General features: G+C 36.7%; 1 protein-coding gene across 1 annotated transcript in view; it reads left to right on the top strand.

Moving 5' to 3' along the window:
* The window catches only part of ppp1r37 (protein phosphatase 1, regulatory subunit 37), a 57,901-nt gene that overhangs the window by 14,164 nt on the left and 22,112 nt on the right, over nucleotides 1-21,625 (top strand). The window contains exon 2 of the mRNA XM_051134729.1: nucleotides 14,274-14,371. Within this exon, the coding sequence (XP_050990686.1) occupies nucleotides 14,274-14,371 (98 nt within the window). The remainder of the gene's footprint in view (nucleotides 1-14,273; nucleotides 14,372-21,625) is intronic.

Here is a 21,625-nt window from a genome sequence, read left to right as displayed (position 1 = left end):
GCCTGCTTTTCTGTTATTAGAAGACACTTCATGACTTGACTTGAACTGAATGATTTCATCTAATGCTCAATGCTAGGGCTGCTCTGCCTTCTGTGACACTGCTGAAAGAGTCATCTGTCAACATGTGAAAAGAGATGGCATTTATCTGTGTGCGCTTGGAAATATGAAAGAGTTTTTGATGCTGTTTTTGCATGTTGGGAAGTCTTTTTCACTCTCAGGAAACATTTACCTACGCTGAGATTAAAAAAGCTAATACTTTTCCAAGGACACGCTGTACACAGAGTACATGGAGCACGTTCAGTGCCCTGCACAGACTCTGCCCAGTCTGACACGGCCCCCATGTCCATAAAACACAAGCATGTAGACTGGAAATGTATGGCTGGCATCTTTTACACCTTTTTTTTAAGTGATTATATTACATGATTTAGTCTTAGCTGTCATCATGGAAATCAAGGCTCTACGATTTCCATGATGCAGGACAGAATCACAGAATCCATTCATGAGAATGGAATTTACAGTGTAATTTGTCTAAGAATTGGCACATTTTTGATGAATGAATCAAAAGTAGGACTGTACCTGTAAATTATGAATATTAAAGTCCATGTAAAGCATATTAATATGTGTTCTGAGTTAGTCACACCACAGAAAAATATATTAACCACCCAGCCAAATTTCATGAATACGAAAAAAAGCATGCTTCGCCTTCAAACGCTTGGGCATGTCCGCTGTGGAGCTGAAATCATGCCGACTCACAGGAAAGCTGCCATCTTTCTCAACCAACCTGGTCTCATGACAAAAACATACTTGGGGGAACTTTTTGCGCGAGATGTGAAATGCATATCACTGCAGTTTCCAACAGAAATGAACACTAGAGGCAGTAAAACAGCGAGGACTTTTAACGTACACAGTTATGATTATAGCCCATATGTTTCACTTTCCGGTGTTACCTAGGGGTGGGACAAGACCCTTATCCCACGAGACGAGATGAGATACGAGACTGGGTTCATGAGAATGAGACGAGATTTTTAGAATTTTTTTTAAAAATAAATCTGATGAAAAATACAGGGAAAAATAGTCTTTTATTCAACTGAAAAACACAAAATGCAAAAAATGTAGGTGCATTTTAAACTTCTATTTTAATAAATTATATGCTGTAATAAACAACATGTAAACTAGTGCTTCATGATTCTGGATAAATTGAGAATTACAATTTTTTTGTAATAAATTGGAGAATAAATAAAAAAAAAAAAAAAATTAAAATAACTGATTTACTAGTTTAATAATGTAATTTAAAAAATACAATTCAATGAAGAAGTCAGTGTCTCAATTTATAAAAACTTTCACTATTGGAATCTCCTGAATAGAGGTCGACCGATATTGGATTTTACCGATATCGATAACTAGGTTGGACCACACTGGCCGATACTGATTAATTGACCGATAGTTTTTAAAAAAAGGATACTGAATGGAAAATAAATAGTGCTCCACTAAAAAAAAAAAAAAAGTAGCCTACTGAACCATACTTTGTAAATGAATACAAATATTAATATTAATTATACATTGATCATTACAGTTAGTTCATTGTTCATTAATGTTAACAAAAGCAACAAAATTTTTTAAAATACATCAGTGAATGCTGAAATTAACACACTCTAACAAGGAACAATACTTCTATTCCACAGCTTTTATCAATCTTAATGTTACAAATGGACTCATTGTAAAGTGCTACCATTACATCAACAATCAAGCTAAAGATGGCCATCTTTAAATATCTACACAAAGGCCACAGTACTGAAATTGCATACATATGGATATTGTGTACTTTCACAATTTAACTGCTTCTATTCTAGAACATTTGTGGTTATCTAATCAAAATATAAAATACGTTAGTCACACAACGGGCAAAAGTACAGCACCGCGTCTAGAAGAACTCGCAGCTATCCGGTATCACACACACTGGACACGTCGCATTCAATTCAAGCGGCGGTCTACAAGACTTTATTTGATTATCAAATGGGCAAAAGTATACTGCTGTCATTTCTCTACTAATGCAGCATCTAGTCAACAAATTCATCGCTTAGTAATGACATGAAAACATGCACTACAGTACACACCGTTTCGTTGTCGATGTTTTAAATCCGCCTTTGAAGTGTCCCGCTCTGTGCAGCGTGCAGTGTCACGCGTCTAAACAAACAGCACGTGCTGTCAGTGATTTCCGCCACTAGAGGCCGCTCTTGTGCTGTATAACAAAGACTATAGGGACTTTGCTGTATAATGACGACATTCTCAGCCGCTCCAGCAACGAACCCAACCTGGAAAAAACTATCGGCATGGATTTTTGCCGATAACCGATAGTTCCGCCAATCAACTATCGGTGCCGATTAATCGGCAAAACCGATACATCAGTCGACCTCTACTCCTGAATGAATAATTCAATGACAAATACTTTGTTTCTTACTTTTTTTAAACCGGCAGTTTTTTTAAGCCGCCTCCTAGCAGAAGAGGATAAGCATTACAATACATGCGTAATACATAAATGTTCGGATACTTTCGTTTTGATCGCTACTGTAGACAAGTGTTTATACAAAAACTAAACTTTTAACCCTGTACTTCTGTTATTTAAATGTCTGTAACACAGAAATAATGAGTGTGTGTGATAGAGGAGTGTGGGAAGACTGTGTTGCTGTTTCTGGATCAGTAGCAGTATGAATGCAGATTTCATTGTCTTTAATGCCTGTTTCACATCATACGTTTCAGTGGAGCACTAGCAGCGCATGTGTGTCGCCGCCCATATCAGTGAATAACAGCGTTCACATTGGAAGCATGATTTTGGCCGATCCACTGATTCATTAATATGGGAAGCAACAAAACATGCTTCTCGCGCTCCACTGACACTCGCGACGTGAAACATTCGTAATAGACATAGCTGAATCGTTGTCATTTAGGAATAAGATCGCGCAGGGGTTTGAATCGAGATTGCGAACTTTAACAATTAATCGTGCAGCTCTAATGTAAACGCTGCAAAATGTTTTGTGAGGATATTGTCATGTTCTCTTACCAGAATATCTTGTCACATCCGTAGGGCTACCTATCAGATTATGCTACCAACACTGTATTTGTTAATACAGTATGGGTAGGTTTAGGGTTGGAGTAGGTTTGCACAACAGGATTGCACAAGTGGACACAACACCGGACGTAACAAGCTTAATTGGTAGCTCAGGCGGCACAGAGTTGGGATAGTTAAATTAAAGGGATAGTTTAAAAATGAAAATTTGATATTTATCTGCTTACCCCCAGGGCATCCAAGATGTAGGTGACTTTGTTTCTTCAGTGGAAAACAAACAAAGATTTTAAACTCAAACCATTGCACTCTGTCAGTCATGTAATGTCAGTCGGATCCAAAAATAAACCCTGCGGCTCATGACAAAACATTGAGGTGTTAAAACACAAAACAATCATTCTATGCAAGAAACTGAACAGTATTTATATCTTTTTTTTCTTGCTCTGTAGACGCATGCGTGGAAGTGCGTATACGTCACTCATTGTTTATACCAGGGATGCCCAAGCTTGGTCCTTGAGGGCCAGTGTCCTACAGGGTTTAGTTCTAACTTGCCTCAACACACCTGCCTGGAAGTTTCTAGAATGCCTAATAAGACCTTGATTAGCTGGTTCAGGTGTGTCTAATTGGGGTTGGAGCTAAATTCTGCAGGACACCGGCATTCCAGGACCAAGTTGGGCACCCCTGGTTTATACAGTGAGATTGTGGGTAGAACGGCTACTCAAAATGGTAAGTACTTGTGCTTATCCTGATTGTTGCAACCGATTAAAAACTAAAAGATTACGTTTGCTTGCATTAACTCACTTGGGAGTGTCGACTTTTCACCGACTCCCAACTTTTGTGCCTGATCACCTATGTCAGAGCACATTGTTGTGTCACGCACTGGCTTTTGTGAACACGCTCAGGACAGTTGGACATTGCGGTGGATCAGAGGTTAAAAAAAAAAAAAAAATTATATAAATACTGTTCAGTTTCTTGCACAGACTGACTGTTTTGTGTCTTAACATCTCGGTGTATCGTCACAAGCCGCGGGGTTTAATTTGGGTTTGTCTGTGTGTGTGTTTTTGACTTTCAAAGCCGTGGATGCCAGTGACTGCCATTATATGACTGTTTCTTTGTTTGTTTGTACTGAAGAAACAGTCACCTACATCTTGGATGCTCTGGGGTTAAGCAGATAAATATCAAATTTTCATTTTTGGGTGAACTGTTCCTTTAAATTTTAACATCTACACCTACACCTACACCTACCCCAACCCTAAACCTACCCCTTACAATAATGCAAAAACAGTTACATACCATCTAGCCTTTACCATAAAACGTGCTAGGGCTGTCACTAACGATTATTTTGGTAATCGAGTAACATGTCTGATATTAAGACTGAGAATGATATTAAACCTGCATCGCATATATTTATTTAATTGAATAGTAGCGTTTGTGAATTTTCATAGTATTATGCTTTATTATGATTTTTGTAAATGCTCCACTTCTGGTATTTTGCCAATTATTCGACACAGGCAAAATGCAGTCGAGGATTTTTTACATTTGAATACTCAAACAGAATCGAGCAATCGTTGCAGCCTTAAAACGTACCATATGTACGTTCATCTGTTCCGGGGGAAAAAAAGAACACTCTTTTAGTGCCACTCAGTGGACATTTCTGTTGGAAACTGCAGTGACATGTACACAAAAAAGTTCCCCCAGGTACGTTTACGGCGACGGGGCTGGCGACGAGGTTGCTAGTGGGCGTTCTCACTACTGGTTGCCTTGACTGCGAATCAGGTTTCTTGCCGCTAAATTCAAACATTTTGGAGGCAAAAGACTAAATATAATATAAATATCAATTTATACATACAGACAAAAACAAATGAGAAGCAGAGCCTATATTTTTCCATTGCGTATGTTTGTCTAAGGCTGAGAGGAGAATGATCACATGAGCTCTACCATCTTCTTTCCTATTGGCTGTCGCTCCCGAAAGTTGCTCTTCATTTGCATAAAGTTGAGGGATTCTGAACTTTGTCGCATCGCTGGACACACCCCATCCAGTCACCAGCGGTCGCTGTAGCTCGGTGTTGCTCTTGTCGCCAGAAATCGCCAGCTCTCCATTGAAATGAATGGGATTGTGTTGCTTTCTTGCTGCCTGTTGCTTGTTGTGTGAACGGGGCATTAGGGGTGAGGCCATGCTTAGTGGCTCCACTGCATCAAGATTTCAGGTCAAGTGAGCAATAGCCTTTAAAATTACTTCTAGTACATGTATAATAGCAATGCGGTAAAACAAATTAGTTCTAATAAAGTTTCAAATACAAGTAATGATATGGTTTCATTGAACAAAACTGTGAAAATACATAATTGTATTATAAACAATATAGCTGACATACTACACATGCCTGCAGATGGCACCAGTGGCATGACAGTTGTTTTTACACTTCACTGCGCGATCTAATCCGTGTTTAATATTGACCAAACAAAATTTAATTCAAATATCCACTTAATTTTTAATATATGGCCATTTCAAATTCTGCAGCCACTGTAATTTCTTGAATATGTGGATATTATAATATGTTAACTCAGAGCAAGGGTTTAAATGTTTATTTTGCATTGAACAGTTAGCATATTGAGAAAGATATTGATGTATTCTCCTGTGTTTAAGTAGGTTTATAAATTATTTACCTTACAAATCTGATGAAATGGCGCACGTTGCATTCCCAGATTAATGTTTTAATAAACCCAGAGGAAGAGCAATATGCAGAGATCGAGTTTTAGATGCTCCACACATGTAAATAATTAGTTCATGTGGAGCAGCATTTATGGTGAACTGAGCAGCTCTGAGATGCACGTACATAACCTACATGCATGTACATAATTAAAGTGCATATAATAAACCAGCATCACATATTTTTCTTTAATTAAATTGTAGCATTTGTGAATTTACAATAGCATTATGCTTTATTATGATTTTTAAATGGGTTTAATATATCATTCAGCTTTGGAAAACAGTCTAATAACGTTTCTCATGGATTCCATTCCATGGAATTTGGCACTTACTGTATTTTGCGGGTTACTTGACATGCAGTCAAGGGTTGTTTTTAATTCAACTGCTCAAATTGAATCGAGTAATTGTGACAGCCCTACTCATAGCACTCCACATACTCTCTTTTCTCACATAATTAAATTAATCCAAATTCTTTAACTTATTTATTCATTTCTAGCCATTTAGCACACAGGACAATGTCTTCTGAAGTTAAGTACCTCTGTACTAACACGTTCATTACATTGTTGATAAAACCACATAACTGAACTGTTAAATATTGACCACTTTCACTAAGAGCAATGTTCACCAAATAATGATTATTTTCTGTGGTAATCTATGAGATTAGTTGCATTAAGTGCACTCAAAAGGTCTGAATTTCCTGCAGATTTTTTATTTTAAGTGTGCAGTTTTATCAGCTGCTGTGACTAGATGACAGAGTTCAATCTGATAGGACTGTGAGAAATCATAGTAAGGGGCCGTTCACACAAAATGCGTCTTCGTGCCTAAAATCACGAGATGCTGTATACCGATAACCAATTATGGTAAAATCCTTAATTATCAGGAAAAATATTTTAGGGTAAATCCGTTATCCGGTACATTTAGGGTATGTCAAAAAACTATCGTTTCATTTTCTCCTCCAACTTCAAAATCATCCTACATCACTGCAGAAGTACCGACCCAGTGTTTACAAAGTGAACGCACAAGGAGGGTCAAACACCCTTTGCAAAAAAAGGTAAAGCAGTGATGTAGAATGATTTTGAAGTTGGAGGAGAAAATGAGATGGGGAGTTTTTCGACATACCCTAACTGTATTGAACCGGAGTGCACAGAGTACACATGCGCATCGCAGAGCTAGACAAGATGAGCATTTGTGATTAAATGTAAAATACGTATTTAGTTGTGTGTGTTGTGGTTGCTCCGCTCAGCCTGTAGGTCTCTGGCTAACCGGCTAACAGGAATATCTGTTCACTCACAATTGTCTAGAAATGTGTTGATGAGTATTAAATTTTTGTCGTTGTTATTTTCTGGAGTTATGATAAAGAATAGAGCAATATGTTGGTGCACAAAGTGTAGTTCTTTATCAATACATTTCTGCGGGCCAACACATATACCATGGCTGTTTGGGTGTTTAATGCAATGGTGATGGGCGCTCTGTTTCCGACATGCGCTGCACGCAGTAGACCAATCACAACAGACTAGGTCATCGGACCAGTCACTTCAGATTAGCATCACGCAAGGCAGGGGTTTGGAAAAAAGTATCATTGAGTGAATCGTTTGGGAGTTGTTGAACAAATAAGGTAAAAATAAATGCATATTATAAGACAATGAAAATATTTTTTTGACCCTGCATGCATGTCAACCTGTTTTTGGGGACTCCTAAAATAAAATATGAACCTCCCATAATCCATAATAGGGGCACTTTATATAATTCAGGAAAGCTTGACACAGTTAATATGGGTGCCTCTTCCGCTATATTGCTGTCAGATAAAGCAATTGCCATGCTAACTTGCTACTGTAAACAAATGCTTGCAATGCTTGCTTCACTTCTGGGGTTTTCTGATTGGTCCACTGTTTTGGTACTGACATTGAGTAGGACTGCATGTAAATCTTGAAATTAGTTTTAACTTAACACATTATATAAAAATGCAATGCTTATGTGTGAGACACTGCAAAATATCAGAGATGGCAAAAGTACACACATCCTTCACTCAGGTAGAAGTACAGATACTTATGTTTAAAAATACTCTGGTAAAAGTAGAAGTACTGACTACATTTTTTTTTACATAAGTTAAAGTAAAAAAGTATGAGCTCTGACATGTACTTAAGTAAAAGGTAGCCATTACTACTACCTGTTTTAGTGTCATGCTGGTAACTGGACCTCACGTCATATTGACACATTAATACAAAATGACTTGCATTTGAAATTTGTTAGCTAATGAATGTATCAAGGCTTAACAACCACCATGTAGAACAGGGCCGGACTGGGACAAAATTTCAGGCTGGGAAATCTCACACTCATCCAGGCCAACCCATACACCCACAACAAATTCTTAAACCATGGACAACCCTGTTTTTTTGTATGGCCATCACGTTTAAATAAATGTTTAAAACCTTAGGCTGGGGCCATGCAAAATAAGAAAAAGGCTCTCTTGAACTGCACCTTCACTTCCATTTTCCTTTTCAGTCCATTTTCCATGATATCTCTCTGCATCTCACTTTGTGTGTGTTTGCGTTTTTCACTAATTATCTTGTAGCTGTCACTTTTCCTATCAGCCGAGCAGAACTGTCTCCACCTCGTTGCAAAACAACCACCTCATTATATTCTACACTGACCAAAATTATAAAAGCAACACTTTTGTTTTTGCTCCCATTTTTCATGAGCTGAACTCAAAGATCTAAGACTTTTTCTATGTACACAAAAGGCCTATTTCTCTCAAATATTGTTCACAAATCTGTCTAAAGCTGTGTTAGCGAGCACTTCTCCTTTGCCGAGATAATCCATCCACCTCACAGGTGTGGCATATCAAGATGCTGATTAGACAGCATGACACTAGCATGCACAGGTGTGCCTTTGTACAATAAAAGCACAATAAAAGGCCACTCTAAAATGTGCAGTTTTACTGTATTGGGGGGGGTCCGAAAACCAGTCAGTATATGGTGTGACCACCAGAGCCGAATCGCGTTGGCAGGAAAGATTTTTGTAATTGAATGGTGATCCACCAAATGCTGAATAAAAGTAAAGTACAGATATTTGTGTAAAAATTTAAAGAGTAGGGATGTCACAATACTCTATATAATATCTAACCATTCGGTACGACATCCACGGTTCAATACGCGCTTGTGAATTTAGTTTTTTCGGTTTTACATTTAAATAACTTTCTTGTTTTATTTCTCTCAGAATTTGCTATATGTGCACCCGCGATTTCACGTGCTGAAATTAGGAAATGCTTCCCTGCTTATATTTGAAAAAGCAGCACACGCAAAGCATCTTCCATTCTAATGACATGTAATGATAAGCCTTTCTAAACCTGTTGTCCAACAAAAGAGTTATAAAAACATTATAACTTGTTTTTAATTCACAACATTAGTCGAGTATTTGAAATAACTTCCTTATGTGATCTGATGTGGATTCTTATCACAGAATGAGGCAGACAATAAGTTCTATACTCATATTCAATGTATGTCGATTAGCAATGGCTTATGAAAATACACGAGATGGCTTGAAGAACACAGATAAACCATATATTAGTGCAGACGAGTGTTTATTGTCCTTACATTTCGTCATGCAAAACGTTTAACGTTATATCTTGTTTTTAATCAGTTATAGCAACAGCAATGCTTTTATCCATATTAGAGAAGCTGGAACTTCTTTGACGCATATGTATTTTTTTGCATGAGGGCACCCTCTGGCATCCAGTATGAATGAAACCCATTCTATTTTGCATAAAAATAGAAAAAATAATACCTCTCACGAAAGAAAAATTAAGCAGACATATACTAAACCACACTTTTTCCAGTGTACAGAGGTTTACGTGAGTATTTTGTTAATTTGTTGCAAAAAAAAAAACACACTGATATCAGAACTGAACCGAAGCGAAAACCGTGGTTAAAACCCGATGTACGTATTGAACCGTGGACTAACTGTATTGTTGCATCCCTACTAAGGAGTAAAAGTAAAAAATAGTCAGAAAAATACATAGTGAAGTACTGATACCAGAAAAATCTACTTAAGTACAATAACAAAGTATTTGTACTTCGTTACTTCCCATCTCTGCAAAATATGCAGGATATAAGCGCAATGGTCATACTCATCCGTCTAGCATGTTTACATATAAAAAAAAATAAATAAATAAAAGTAGCGCATTGGAATGGAAAAACAAGTTCTGTGTGAACAGCCCCTTAGAATGCTTTTTTTCTTTTGTTGTCAGAAGCTTGGCGAAAGTAAACTCAGACCTGAACTTTGTCAGATGTCTGCTGTTACTATTACAGCAGATTTGTGAGGACTGAATGATGGATGATCGTCATAGTTTGCAAACTTTAAAATAACCAAAAACCTTTGGAATGTAACTAGCCGCTTTGCATAGTGTTATAGTTTGTGTTGTAATTATTGAGCTTTGCTTTGGTATTGCTTACATATTGGAAACTGCAGTTGTGCACTGGGTTAAAGAAGTTTTGCTGAAGCACCAGGAAGCGTTCCAGAGCTCCGCTCATGGAGAATGAACCATTGGAAATCTTTTAGAGCAGACTTTAGTTTAATTAGACTGCCTGAGGAGAAGACGAAAGACTCATGATGCACCCTATGCTGAATCGTCTCATTCGCTCATGTATTGGTTTATATTTATAGCCCATGTTAGTGACGCTGCTCGTGATTAGTCTGCAGCTTATTAGATGGTTGCAAGCGTGGAAGGACTGCATCTAATCAGGTAATTATCATTAGAGTCATCAACCTGGCACATCATCTCTGGTCAGCAGTCCACTACTGTGTTTATATATTTATATGTGCAGAACATGAACAGAAACAGTAAATGAGGAGTCTTTCAGGTTATCTTTAACCTAGTGAACACATACCACATGTGGGATGCTGTCAGTAACCACAGCTAATGTTTTTCGTCTCATCTGTTAGAGTGTATAAACAAGCAGAATCCACATTTGCACACATACAATAATTAAGCATTTTAAAATATGCTGTCTTGTAGCCGAACAGTCAGGATAACCATATTGGTATAAACATAACACATTAAGCTGTATTCCTAAATTTAGCATGAGATCAAATTTCAACCTATTTACTTGATAAACAAAAAGTTATATTCAGTCTTTAAATAAGAATGGTAAATAGTTTAAATGAATTAAAAGATAGGAAAATACTACTTTTGATTTATATCTGCAAAGATAACCAGAGGAGACATGGAAGATGTGATGCAACTCTCCATAAATCATTGCAGCTCCATTTACAGAAATTATGTTGTTCATACATACATAATAGTCACACTTCAAAATGATGACTTGGGGCTTATTTTCAGGGGAGATATTCACTAGAAATACTGAAATAATGCTTGATCAAAGCACAAGCTGGACATTTCCTTGTGAAACCTCAGGCCTGCAAAGCTTGCATTGTTATTGTGTTTACCGTAAACATGCTTCCTGTTTGTTTATACACACAGAGGGACGAGTCAAGATTATTGTCATATTGGTTTACATGAACTTTAGGGTGAGCCAGAATTTTTCTTTAAAGATGTAATTGTCTGTTATGTTTGTTACTTACAATGTGAAATTGGTCCATTGAAAAGAAATGGACAGATAATTACCTTGAAAAATATTTTTCACAGATATTAAAAAAAAATATATTATATCATTATTATTGTATTATAATAAAGTATTTTCAGTTAACTATATATGTATTTAAGTAGTGATATGAGTAGTAAGAGGTAGTCATAATTATTACTACTACTACTATTACTACTAGGAATAATTTTTATGATGCATATGTAGTTACATTTATAATAAAAGAAATGAATAAACTATTAAACATTGGTTCCACATACTGTTTTTGGATCCAGTGTCCAGTGTTATTGTGCAGAATTACTTTAAATGATATTTAATATTAAGCATATCAAAATATTTTAATTGTAGAATTTTATCTTATGTTATTAACAGGGGTGCAGTTTTTTACCCTGGAGATTTGGTTTGGTCCTCAGTGTGACCTATTAAATATAACTCTAAAAAAATAATGAATAATATAACTTTATTTATTTAGTTTTTTATTATTGTTATTTAATAAAATAATAAACAAAATAATAAAGTGTGGTAATACTGTTAGATTTTAAAATAAAGGGGAAGTATTAAATAAAAATACAATTATTGTATAGTAAACTTAAAAATAAAATAATAATATTACATTTTTTAATATGAATTTTCACCATTTTAAAACGTAAAATTAGCAAGCTTTTATTTTGGCGGGTTGCTGGCAAGTAAGTATATGCGCTATCGGTTTAGCGCTTCCAATTGAAGAGTGTAGTGAAGAGCATCAGTGAATGAAATGTCACATTTTTGCATTTCGATTTGAAAACGGCAGCGAATAGCCTAGAATTATCCTTTCAGTTCGAATAGAAATCTTATACAATATTACAGTTTGTCCATTAAAAATGGTAATTGTGCATTAAGAGCTGTCAATGATGTTGGTACGCAAATGCGCACTCTGAACATATTTTCACAGCACGTTTTTTATTTTGGTCGCGCATGCTGACCTGCGGCCCACTTATGTGCATCCCTGGTTATTAACACCTTTTTTGGCGCTTAAAGGAGAAGTCCACTTCTAGAACAACAACTTACAAATAATTTACTCACCTCCTTGTCATCCAAGATGTTCATGTCTTTCTGTATTCAGTGGTAAAGAAATTATGGTTTTTGAGGAAAACATTTCAGGATTTTTCTTCATATAATGAACTTCAATTGTGCCCCCAATTTTGAACTTCCACAATGTAGTTTAAATGCAGCTTCAAAAGGCTCTAAACGATCCCAGCCAAGGAAGAAGGGTCGGTCATTTTTTTTCGAAAAATAATTTTTGTTTATACTTTTTAAGCACAAAAGCTCATGTAGCACAGGCTCTGAGATGCGCGTTTACGAAACTACGTACTATCGAATCACGTCAAAAGGTCACGGGGAACTCTAGACCCAGTGTTTACAAAGGGAACGTGCAAAGACTAATGAAGTGCAAGTAAGTCAAACGCTGTTTGCAAACAAAAAGCTACAATGATTCTGAAGTTGTAGGAGAAAATGAGATGGAATTTTTCGCCTTTCTCTACCTTTTTGAGCCGGAGTAAACAGACGATGAACTTTAGACATGATTCGTAGTAGTGATGGGAAGTTCAGATAATTTTACCGACTCGGACCTTTGAGTCTCTTTCAGCAAAATGAACGAATCTTTTTTCCCCCCTGAGTCATTTCATTCATTTTAGCAAAATATAATTAAAATGTTATGTGTTACCTCATCTACTGCTTACACAAACGTTGATCACACTACAAACAAGACAAAACTATAATGCTATAAGAAACGTGACAGCCCCATAAGATGAAGACTCGAGACAGGTGAACTAATTCCAGTACAGAATCTAATAAGATGTTGCACATGCGCGACTGAACGAATCACTCCCCGAGACGACTTGTTCTTCCCGAGTCACATTAAAGATCAGTTCAAAATTGAATGAATCATTCAAAAGCGCGTATTCCACAGCTTGTGCTACACAAGCTTTTGTGCTTAAAAAGTATAAACAAAAATTATTTTTCAAAAAAAAAAGAGCAACCGTTTCACTAGACCCTTCTTCCTCGGCTTGGATCGTTTAGAGCTTTTTGAAGCTGCATTTAAACTACATTGTGGAAGTTCAAAATTGGGGGGCACAAATAAAGTCCATTATATGAAGAAAAATCCTAAAATGTTTTCCTCAAAAACCATAATTTCTTTACGACTGAAGACAGAAAGACATGAACATCTTGGATGACAAGGGGGTGAGTAAATTATTTGTAAATTGTTGTTCTGGAAGTGGAGTTCTCCTTTAAACAGCCATCATGTAGTCGGCTATGTTGTGGTTAATTTGTTTGCATACCAAATAATACTGTAGTATCACTGTAATACAGATGCAAATGAATGCTCATACTGTAAACCCTGGTGTTTTAGTTTAGCCTTAAACCATCGCAAACTCTGTGTGTGTGTGTGTGTGTGTGTGTGTGTGTGTGTGTGTCAAAACAATAAGTCTGAATGTGTGTAGTCATATGACTGTGGGAAGTGCTTAGATGGTCTAGACCGCTTGCTTTTTTCAATGTGTGTGTGTGTGTTTATATTCAGGACAAAGGACCTACTGAGAGCACTCAAGAATCACAGTGTACACACACTTCTCCTAGTCTCCCCAAACACTCAGTTGAGGGCAGATCCGCTTCACATGCTTACATTGTTCAAACTCTTCTTTGTCAAGATACTGCACATGTGCTCTGTTGCAAAATCTGCCTACAAAGACATTATTTCAAGGCATCGTAGTAGCAGTTGCTTTTTCAAACTTAGAAAATGATGCAAGCTTTAAATGAAATGATTCAGGCTTTAATTTAATGCAATAAAGAACTGGTTCCATCCAGTACACTGTATAGTACATCTCTGCATGACCTTTGACCTTGTCTTTGTGTGGTTTTGTCTCTGCAGCCCAGAATGTGACCGTGGAGGAGATTCTGAATGCCTACAGACAAGCATGCCAGAAGCTCAACTGCAAACCAATCCCTAAAGTGCTCAAACAGATACAGGTAATGGACACATTTATTCACTCACATTCTCTCACAGCATGAAAGTATGAAAAGTATTTGGAGCAAAATTCCTGACTAAAATGGCGATGTTTAATAAGCGTTTCTCCGATGACGTTTTGACTGTGTTAGCGGCTGTTTTGTGCACACAGTGTGAATATGTTGCAACAGGTAAACATGTCGGGTGTGTGAATGCTTGGACTGGGTTGACATTGAGTTTCAATTGATCTTCATTTTGATAAACTGAGATCTTTGTCTGAGGATCTTCAACAAAACTTTAAGCATTATTTGTTGTTTACCTGCCATCCAATTACCACATTAGGCTTTGCACTTTGTTCTAGAGCTGTAGCTATAATGATTATTTTTATTGTCGACTAATCTATTGATTATTTTTCAATTAATCTACTTATTATTTTCTTAGCTGATGAATTCTTTAGTTGAACTATCAGTAAATAATAACAGTAATCTCTGCTGTTAATCTTGTAATGTTTATTCAAATGTTTTCTCATAATTAATACTTTACAAAAAATCACAACAACAAAGAAAGAAAATAATAATAATAAATAAAGAAAAATAATATTAATCTTGTAATATTTATTCAAATGTTTTCTCATAATTAATACTTTACAAAAAATAACAAAGAAAATAATAATAATAAATAAAGAAAAATAATAAGATAAGAGAAAAAGAAAGAATAATAATAACAATAATGAATTAATAAAAAAATTAAAAAATTAAAGAAATAAAATAACAATAAAAAATAAGAAGAGAGAAAAAGAAAAATAATAACAATAAATAATTAATAAAAAAGAAAGAATTAAAACATCTGCTTGAATGCATATCTGTATGAATGAACCAACCCAATCTCATGAAAGTGCGTATAAATTGTACGCCAAATAAAAACAAAAAAAGCATGGTACTAATATGCAATAATTGACTGGTGTGTATATGCTACACGATGGGTAGGATTAGGGAGTTTTTGTTTTTATTTAGCATACTATTTATACGCATTTTCATGAGACTGGGCTCGAATGAACAGCTGCAGTCACAACTGCATTGAGGACGCTAGAGCGACAGAATCAAAAATGGCGTCATAACACGGAAGATTTATCACAGTTGACAGCCCGTTTTTAAATAAATGAGCCCAGTCAAGGTTTGTCCAGTCCGTCACACAGTTAAACAACTAAAAATGACTTTAAATGCTTTGTTAGTGTTTGGAGCGCACTTCGAGCTTGCATGATCACGTCCACAACACTGAAGGCAGCTCCGCGGATCTTAAGATCAGCGCAAATCATTTCTCCTCCTCCATCTATGTGGGTAAATTAAACCCGTCATGATTATATAAGCAACTCGATGTGATGTTGCCATACTAGCTTTTACCTTCTGCTCTGAGTCTTGTTTTGTGTTAAACATGGCAGTCTTAACAGTGTTTCCCCTAGGTTTACAGCTTTTGTAGGGGGGGACCCCACTGTTCTTTTTATTCTGTACTGTACTGTCTGTATAATAACGAAAACATTTTTTTCAGTGAAAAAAAGAAGTCCCAAAATTCTCAATTTCAATGAATCAAGTGAGGGCATTAAACATTTTTTTTTTTAATCAAATGAAAATTAAACCCTTTTTTTTTGCCAAACAAACAGAGTGTTAAAACTCTGTTAAAACATGGAAGAAAAATTGTGTGAATATTCATTTTAAAAAGTGTTAATAATAATTGTATTTTTTCTACAATTAAGTGGTTAATCTTGTAGTAATATTTCTTTTTATCATTTAATTGTTTCATTTAAATTTGGCAGAAATAGGAATATATAAAGACCTACATTTTACTGTACAGAAGTTATACAAGACTTACATATTTATGTTACGTTATAGTGAGGCCGAAAATCACTGCGAGGGTCAAGCTTGCTTCAGTTTTTATGTAGTAAACAAAACCGTGTCTCTGCCATTCATAAATACAGAGGCAAACGGAACATGGAGGATTCATATTTAAACAGTCTTTTTGTGTTTTAACACTCACAGACACTAGTGCATATTGCAGTCCGAATTAAGTGACAGACCAACTTTTGATTTATTTATCCAAAAACCGACAAATTCCTTGGCATTCCGCGCTATAGAGAAAATTCCGTTTTTATGAATGTCTGTGTTTTTGCAGAGTAGAAATTATAGACGGGCATCCATGTAGAGACAGAGATGACATGCCGTCATGTAAATAAGAAAAATACCATAGGGTTATTTAGTTTGTTTAATAAAAGATTATGGACCTGTATAGACCTGTTCTATAGGAAAGGTAACCTTAAATGACTTCTGTTGTAATCTGGCACTATATTGAAAATAAAATTAACTTGACCTTCAAGGGGGGGGCGGGGGGTGCCGTTGGAGGGGCGGGGTTTTTCATAATCAACGTAATCGATGACGTCGGCAAATCGCTGCCAGTATTATAATGAAATAGATGTAATTTTTTACAATCAATGTGAAGTGAAGCCGCATCACTTTGAGTAAAACACATTTACTTCAGGAAGGCCATTCAGTGACCATAAACTCATTAGTCAGCTAGAAGAAATTAACTTTAGAGGAGCATTTTGATAAATATATGCACTATATTTCGTTCTTTTTTTTTTTTTTTTTTTTTTTACTTGTTTGATAGAATAAATCTCTCACAAAAACTAGTCTTTATTTCAGCCACTGTTTCAATGTTTATATTTCAACAACAAATTGGAGTGGAAATATAATTATGTTATTAAATATGAGAAATAAACGTGCAATTTAAATGTTTATATACAACCCAGTTTTCATTTAATTACCATTTTGGTGTTTCAGTCAAAAAAATTAAAAAATCAATGCATCATATTCAAGATGTTTAGTCATAAGATGTTAAATTCACACTCACAAAAGAAAAGCAAAGCTTGATCGTGCACATTAGTAACCTCTGTTGTATCCTCACTTGGCCTGTTGAGTTGGATTACATCTGTACTCTGATCACAAATGTATAACCTCATCAACCTTTCCATACAGTCACATGCCTCCTGGCTCGCTCTAGCTACAGCACGCTTACTGAAAGCCTCTTATAGACACAGCGCTGTAAACATACCATAATGAGTCAACAAATGGTCACGGCTTCCTGTCCTGATAACACACACACACACACACACACACACACACATCCAGAGTCAAATTCCCAAACATCAGGGATTTGCATATAGCATTTTATTGTTTTGGGTAAAGCTCCTCAAGAACGTGCCTGTTTTCTGTGAGTTAATATTTAACTACAAGACTTACTATAACAAAGCAATTATGTGTTCTAATTAATGATGTTATGATTTTGAAAGGACGAAATTTGTCACACACACACACAACAGCACAAAGCACGGTTACATAAGAGTCTTAATGGCTCAGCACCAAAAATCTGCTTGCAAAGTATCAGAATGAGGGAGAAAAATGGTCATGAATAACTGAATTACAACTGAAAAAAAAACCTTTAAACTAGTATTTTTAATGAACAATAGGCAAAAACCTAAATGGTGAATATCTATGATATAACTTTAAAATGCTTTAAAGTTGCAATAAAACAAAAGTATTGACAGCTTTTACTCTGTATTGTGACATATATCTAAGTAAGGGAATGGCAAGTTCAGTCCTAGAGAGCCACTGTCCTGCAGAGCTTAGCTCCAACCCTAATCAAACACACCTGAACAAGCTAATCAATGTCTTCAGGATTACTTAGGCTATGCACCTTATTTTTGCACGCCCATTTGTACATTTTATGGGTCTGGCTTCTGTCTCATTTGTGTCCAGCTACAAAACAGCTAATTTTGCTACTTGATATTGCATATTGGTGTGTCTCACCATTACCTATTTAATATATGTCTTTTTTAAGTATCCTAAAGTTTACAGACAATAGTTATGGGTTTTTCTTTTTTTCTCAGCATTATTGCCGTTTGATTATTACTTATAAGATCATAGACAGTGGCAGTTAACAGACTGCATTCATTTTTTGTACGTGTACGCGCACAGTCGAACGCGTAGCCTTTCAAAGTAAACTCCATTTGATGTTGTGCACGAACGCGGACGGTCGACACATGCGCTATAGTAAACTTCATCCAATATTTTTCCACATTATGACTGATATCTGATATTTTTGAACTCTTTTAAACCAAAGCTGGGCTGTCTCATATCCTCTCGCTCACAAGTGCTTGTCAGTGTGAGTGTTTGTTTTTGTTGCAGTCCTCTCTATTTTGTTGTTGCTGTTGCGTCTCTTTACTTCCAGTTGTGAAACAATTGGCCCGGACAGTGTTGCCTCTTGGTGGAACGACTGATTACTGCAAAATAACTTAAATGCGCATGTGTGACCTGCACATACAAAAAACGAGTGGTGCACGTACTGTTCTGATGACGAAATTTGCGTCACGCGCACTGTACACTGTGCCTCGTGTACGTGTAAAAAGTGAAGTATACTTTGGCCTTGCACAGTTTCGATATATCAGATTTTTTGTCTGCAAATGCAAGTGCATTAACTTCAGCCGCAATCAATCTTCAGGACAACAAACACAAAGCGCACATAAAAGTCTGTCGGTGCGCGAGTTTCGTGCATCTAATAGTAGCCTACAGCATTCCAAACAAAATTAATGAAAGCATATCTAAAGTAAAATGGTAGGTGGAAGCACACACTTTCAAGCAATGCGCACATATCTCACAGCGCAAATTCTGTGCAATGAAGCCCGCCACATCTTTAGCTAGCACACTTGCCATATGTGGGAAAAAAACAAGCTCAGAATCAATTCCAAAGTATTCAGAATCGATTCAGAATCATTGAAGAGAGAATCGTCATCATAGAATTTTTTTTTTTTTTTTTCTCCCACCCCTACCATTTACCATATGCTGTTATTCTTGAACCGGAAGTGATGCCCATAGGCTTACTTGAGGTTTTTGTTTTCAGGGTTGGAGCTAAACTCTACAGGACAGCGACTCTCTAGGACCAAACTTGCCTACCCCTGATCTAATTGAACCAGATTATTGATTTATTATGTTTGATTATTCCATGGTCTGTCAGAATTGAATTCTGATTGGCTGGCAGGTATGCACAGGTAGTTCCAAGTCAGTTCAATCACCATTGTATATTAATGCGCTGCTTTAATTAATTCGCACAAACGCGCACACACAACACAGAGGGAGAGAAAGGTCGAAGATTGCATTACGCTGCTTGCTTACTAGGGGTGGGAGAAAAAACGATTCCTAGATGCATCGCGATTCTCTCTTCAACGATTCTGAGCTTGTTTTTTTTTTCTTTTTTTTTTTTTTTTTTTTTTTTCCCCCGCATGAGTTCTAGAGAAGTGTCGGGCTTTATTGCACAGAATTTGCACTGTGAGAAGCGGCTTGCACGCCAGTGGTGTGCTCTGTGGCACGTGCACTTTGGTCAACGCAGAAACAAGCCGTCCTCGCATGGCGCTTTCCACGTTCGGTGTGAAATCCGCAAAACACATGCGCATTGCTTGACAGTGTGTGCTTCCACCCGCCGTGTTTTACTTTAGTTATGCTTTCATTAATGCCGTTAGATGCATGAAACTCGTGCACTGACGGACTTTGACGTGCGCTTTGTGTTTATTGTCCTGAAGATCGATTGTGGCTGCAGTTAAATGCACTTCCATTTTCGAATACTTTTATAGGAACTCTATTTACGAATGATTGGAATTCATTAACAAACATGTTTAACTATCAAATCGGACGTCTACGAAGTGCTTGTAAATCTGGAGGAGAGTTTACGGGAAGGTCTGCTTTACATGCAAATTGCTCCAAATTTACTCATAATTTTCCTCAAGTTTCATGAATGAGGCCCAACGAATGGAGCATTGTAGCATCTCATCCAATAAATTGCAATAGGCTTTAGGCTTTGGGCTTTGTTACTTTTGGTATAAAACAAAGTCTCATATTTCAAATTCAAAGTCTTTTATTACAGTATTCAAACAATAAATGCCATTTTGGCACTGATTAATGTGGAGTGAAAGATCATTGTAATGCCTCAGAAATCTGTAGAAAGACCTTCGTTCATCTTCCAAACACAAATTAAGATATTTTTGATGGAATCCAAGAGCTTTCTGACCCTCTATAGACAGCAAAAGGTCCAGAAACATTATAAGGACATTGTTAAAATAGTCCATGTGACATCGGTGGTTCAACTGTAATTTTATAAAGCTTAGAAAATATGTTTTATGTGCATAGAAAACAAAAAAAATAACAACAGTGGTAGGTGACAGTTTGGGCCTTTAAATGGGTTTGCACCCGCTAATAAAAGGAAAAGAAGCAGCTCAAATGTGTGACAAGTTGGCGCCAATAGCCTCATGGTTAGTCAACATATAGCGCACACAGCGACCCGAGTTCGATTCCCGTCTCGAGGTCCTTTGCGATCCCACTCCCCTCTCTCCTCCCAGTTCTTTCCTGTCATCTCTCTACTGTCCTATCGCAATAAAAAAAGGCATAAAAAGCCCTCAAAAAATAACTAAAAAATAAAAATGTGTGTGACGCGAGAAACAGTAAGGGTCTGTACTGGCACCTCACACTCATTTCAGCTTCTGCGTTTAACGTATTTGATGCACACTTTTGTAACAATCAATCTCAGACGTCATTGTTATAACGTGTTGTTATGGGTTGCTTCTCGATTCAGACTTGATTGACAGACTGGCAATCTGGCTGGATGCTTTCTAACCTATCTTCACTTTTTGTTGCAGTTATTTTGCTTATCCGTCCAGGTCAAATGGACCTAAATGCATTATGAGGGTTAGATAATAGACAAGATGAATTTTCATTTCATGCCAAAGAGTTTTTTGGTGAGACTCGGCAGGTGTTATAATGAGACAGGAGGACACTCACATGCCTGCTTTAGCAGATCGACGGAGAGAGAATTTTCTCCCGTCTGCTCCTTGCTGAGTCACTGAAAACAGACAGAGAGAGATCATGTTATCGCGGCCTGATGTTTGCACAGAGATGCCAGCTAACACCCACAATCACTCACCAACCAGCACATGCTGCCGCTCTCCTCCCCTCTTTTCCTCCGTTCACAAGTCCTGCTCTTCTGTGTTTCCCATCTGTTACTTTTCCACTTCTGTGCAATCATAGATGCAATTACAAAACAAAATAACAAAACCAAGTTTCTGTTTACAACGTGTTTTTGCAGCATTGAGTATTATAGCCAATCACATACATTTCTGTTGAAAGCAATGGCCAATCAGAGTTGTTTACTGTGGGTTAGTCAGAATCTGCTCTGAACTAATT

Source organism: Labeo rohita, chromosome 18 (genome assembly GCF_022985175.1).
Source record: "Labeo rohita strain BAU-BD-2019 chromosome 18, IGBB_LRoh.1.0, whole genome shotgun sequence".
NCBI classification, from domain to species: Eukaryota; Metazoa; Chordata; class Actinopteri; order Cypriniformes; family Cyprinidae; genus Labeo; species Labeo rohita.
This window is presented reverse-complemented; position numbering and strand designations above follow the sequence as displayed.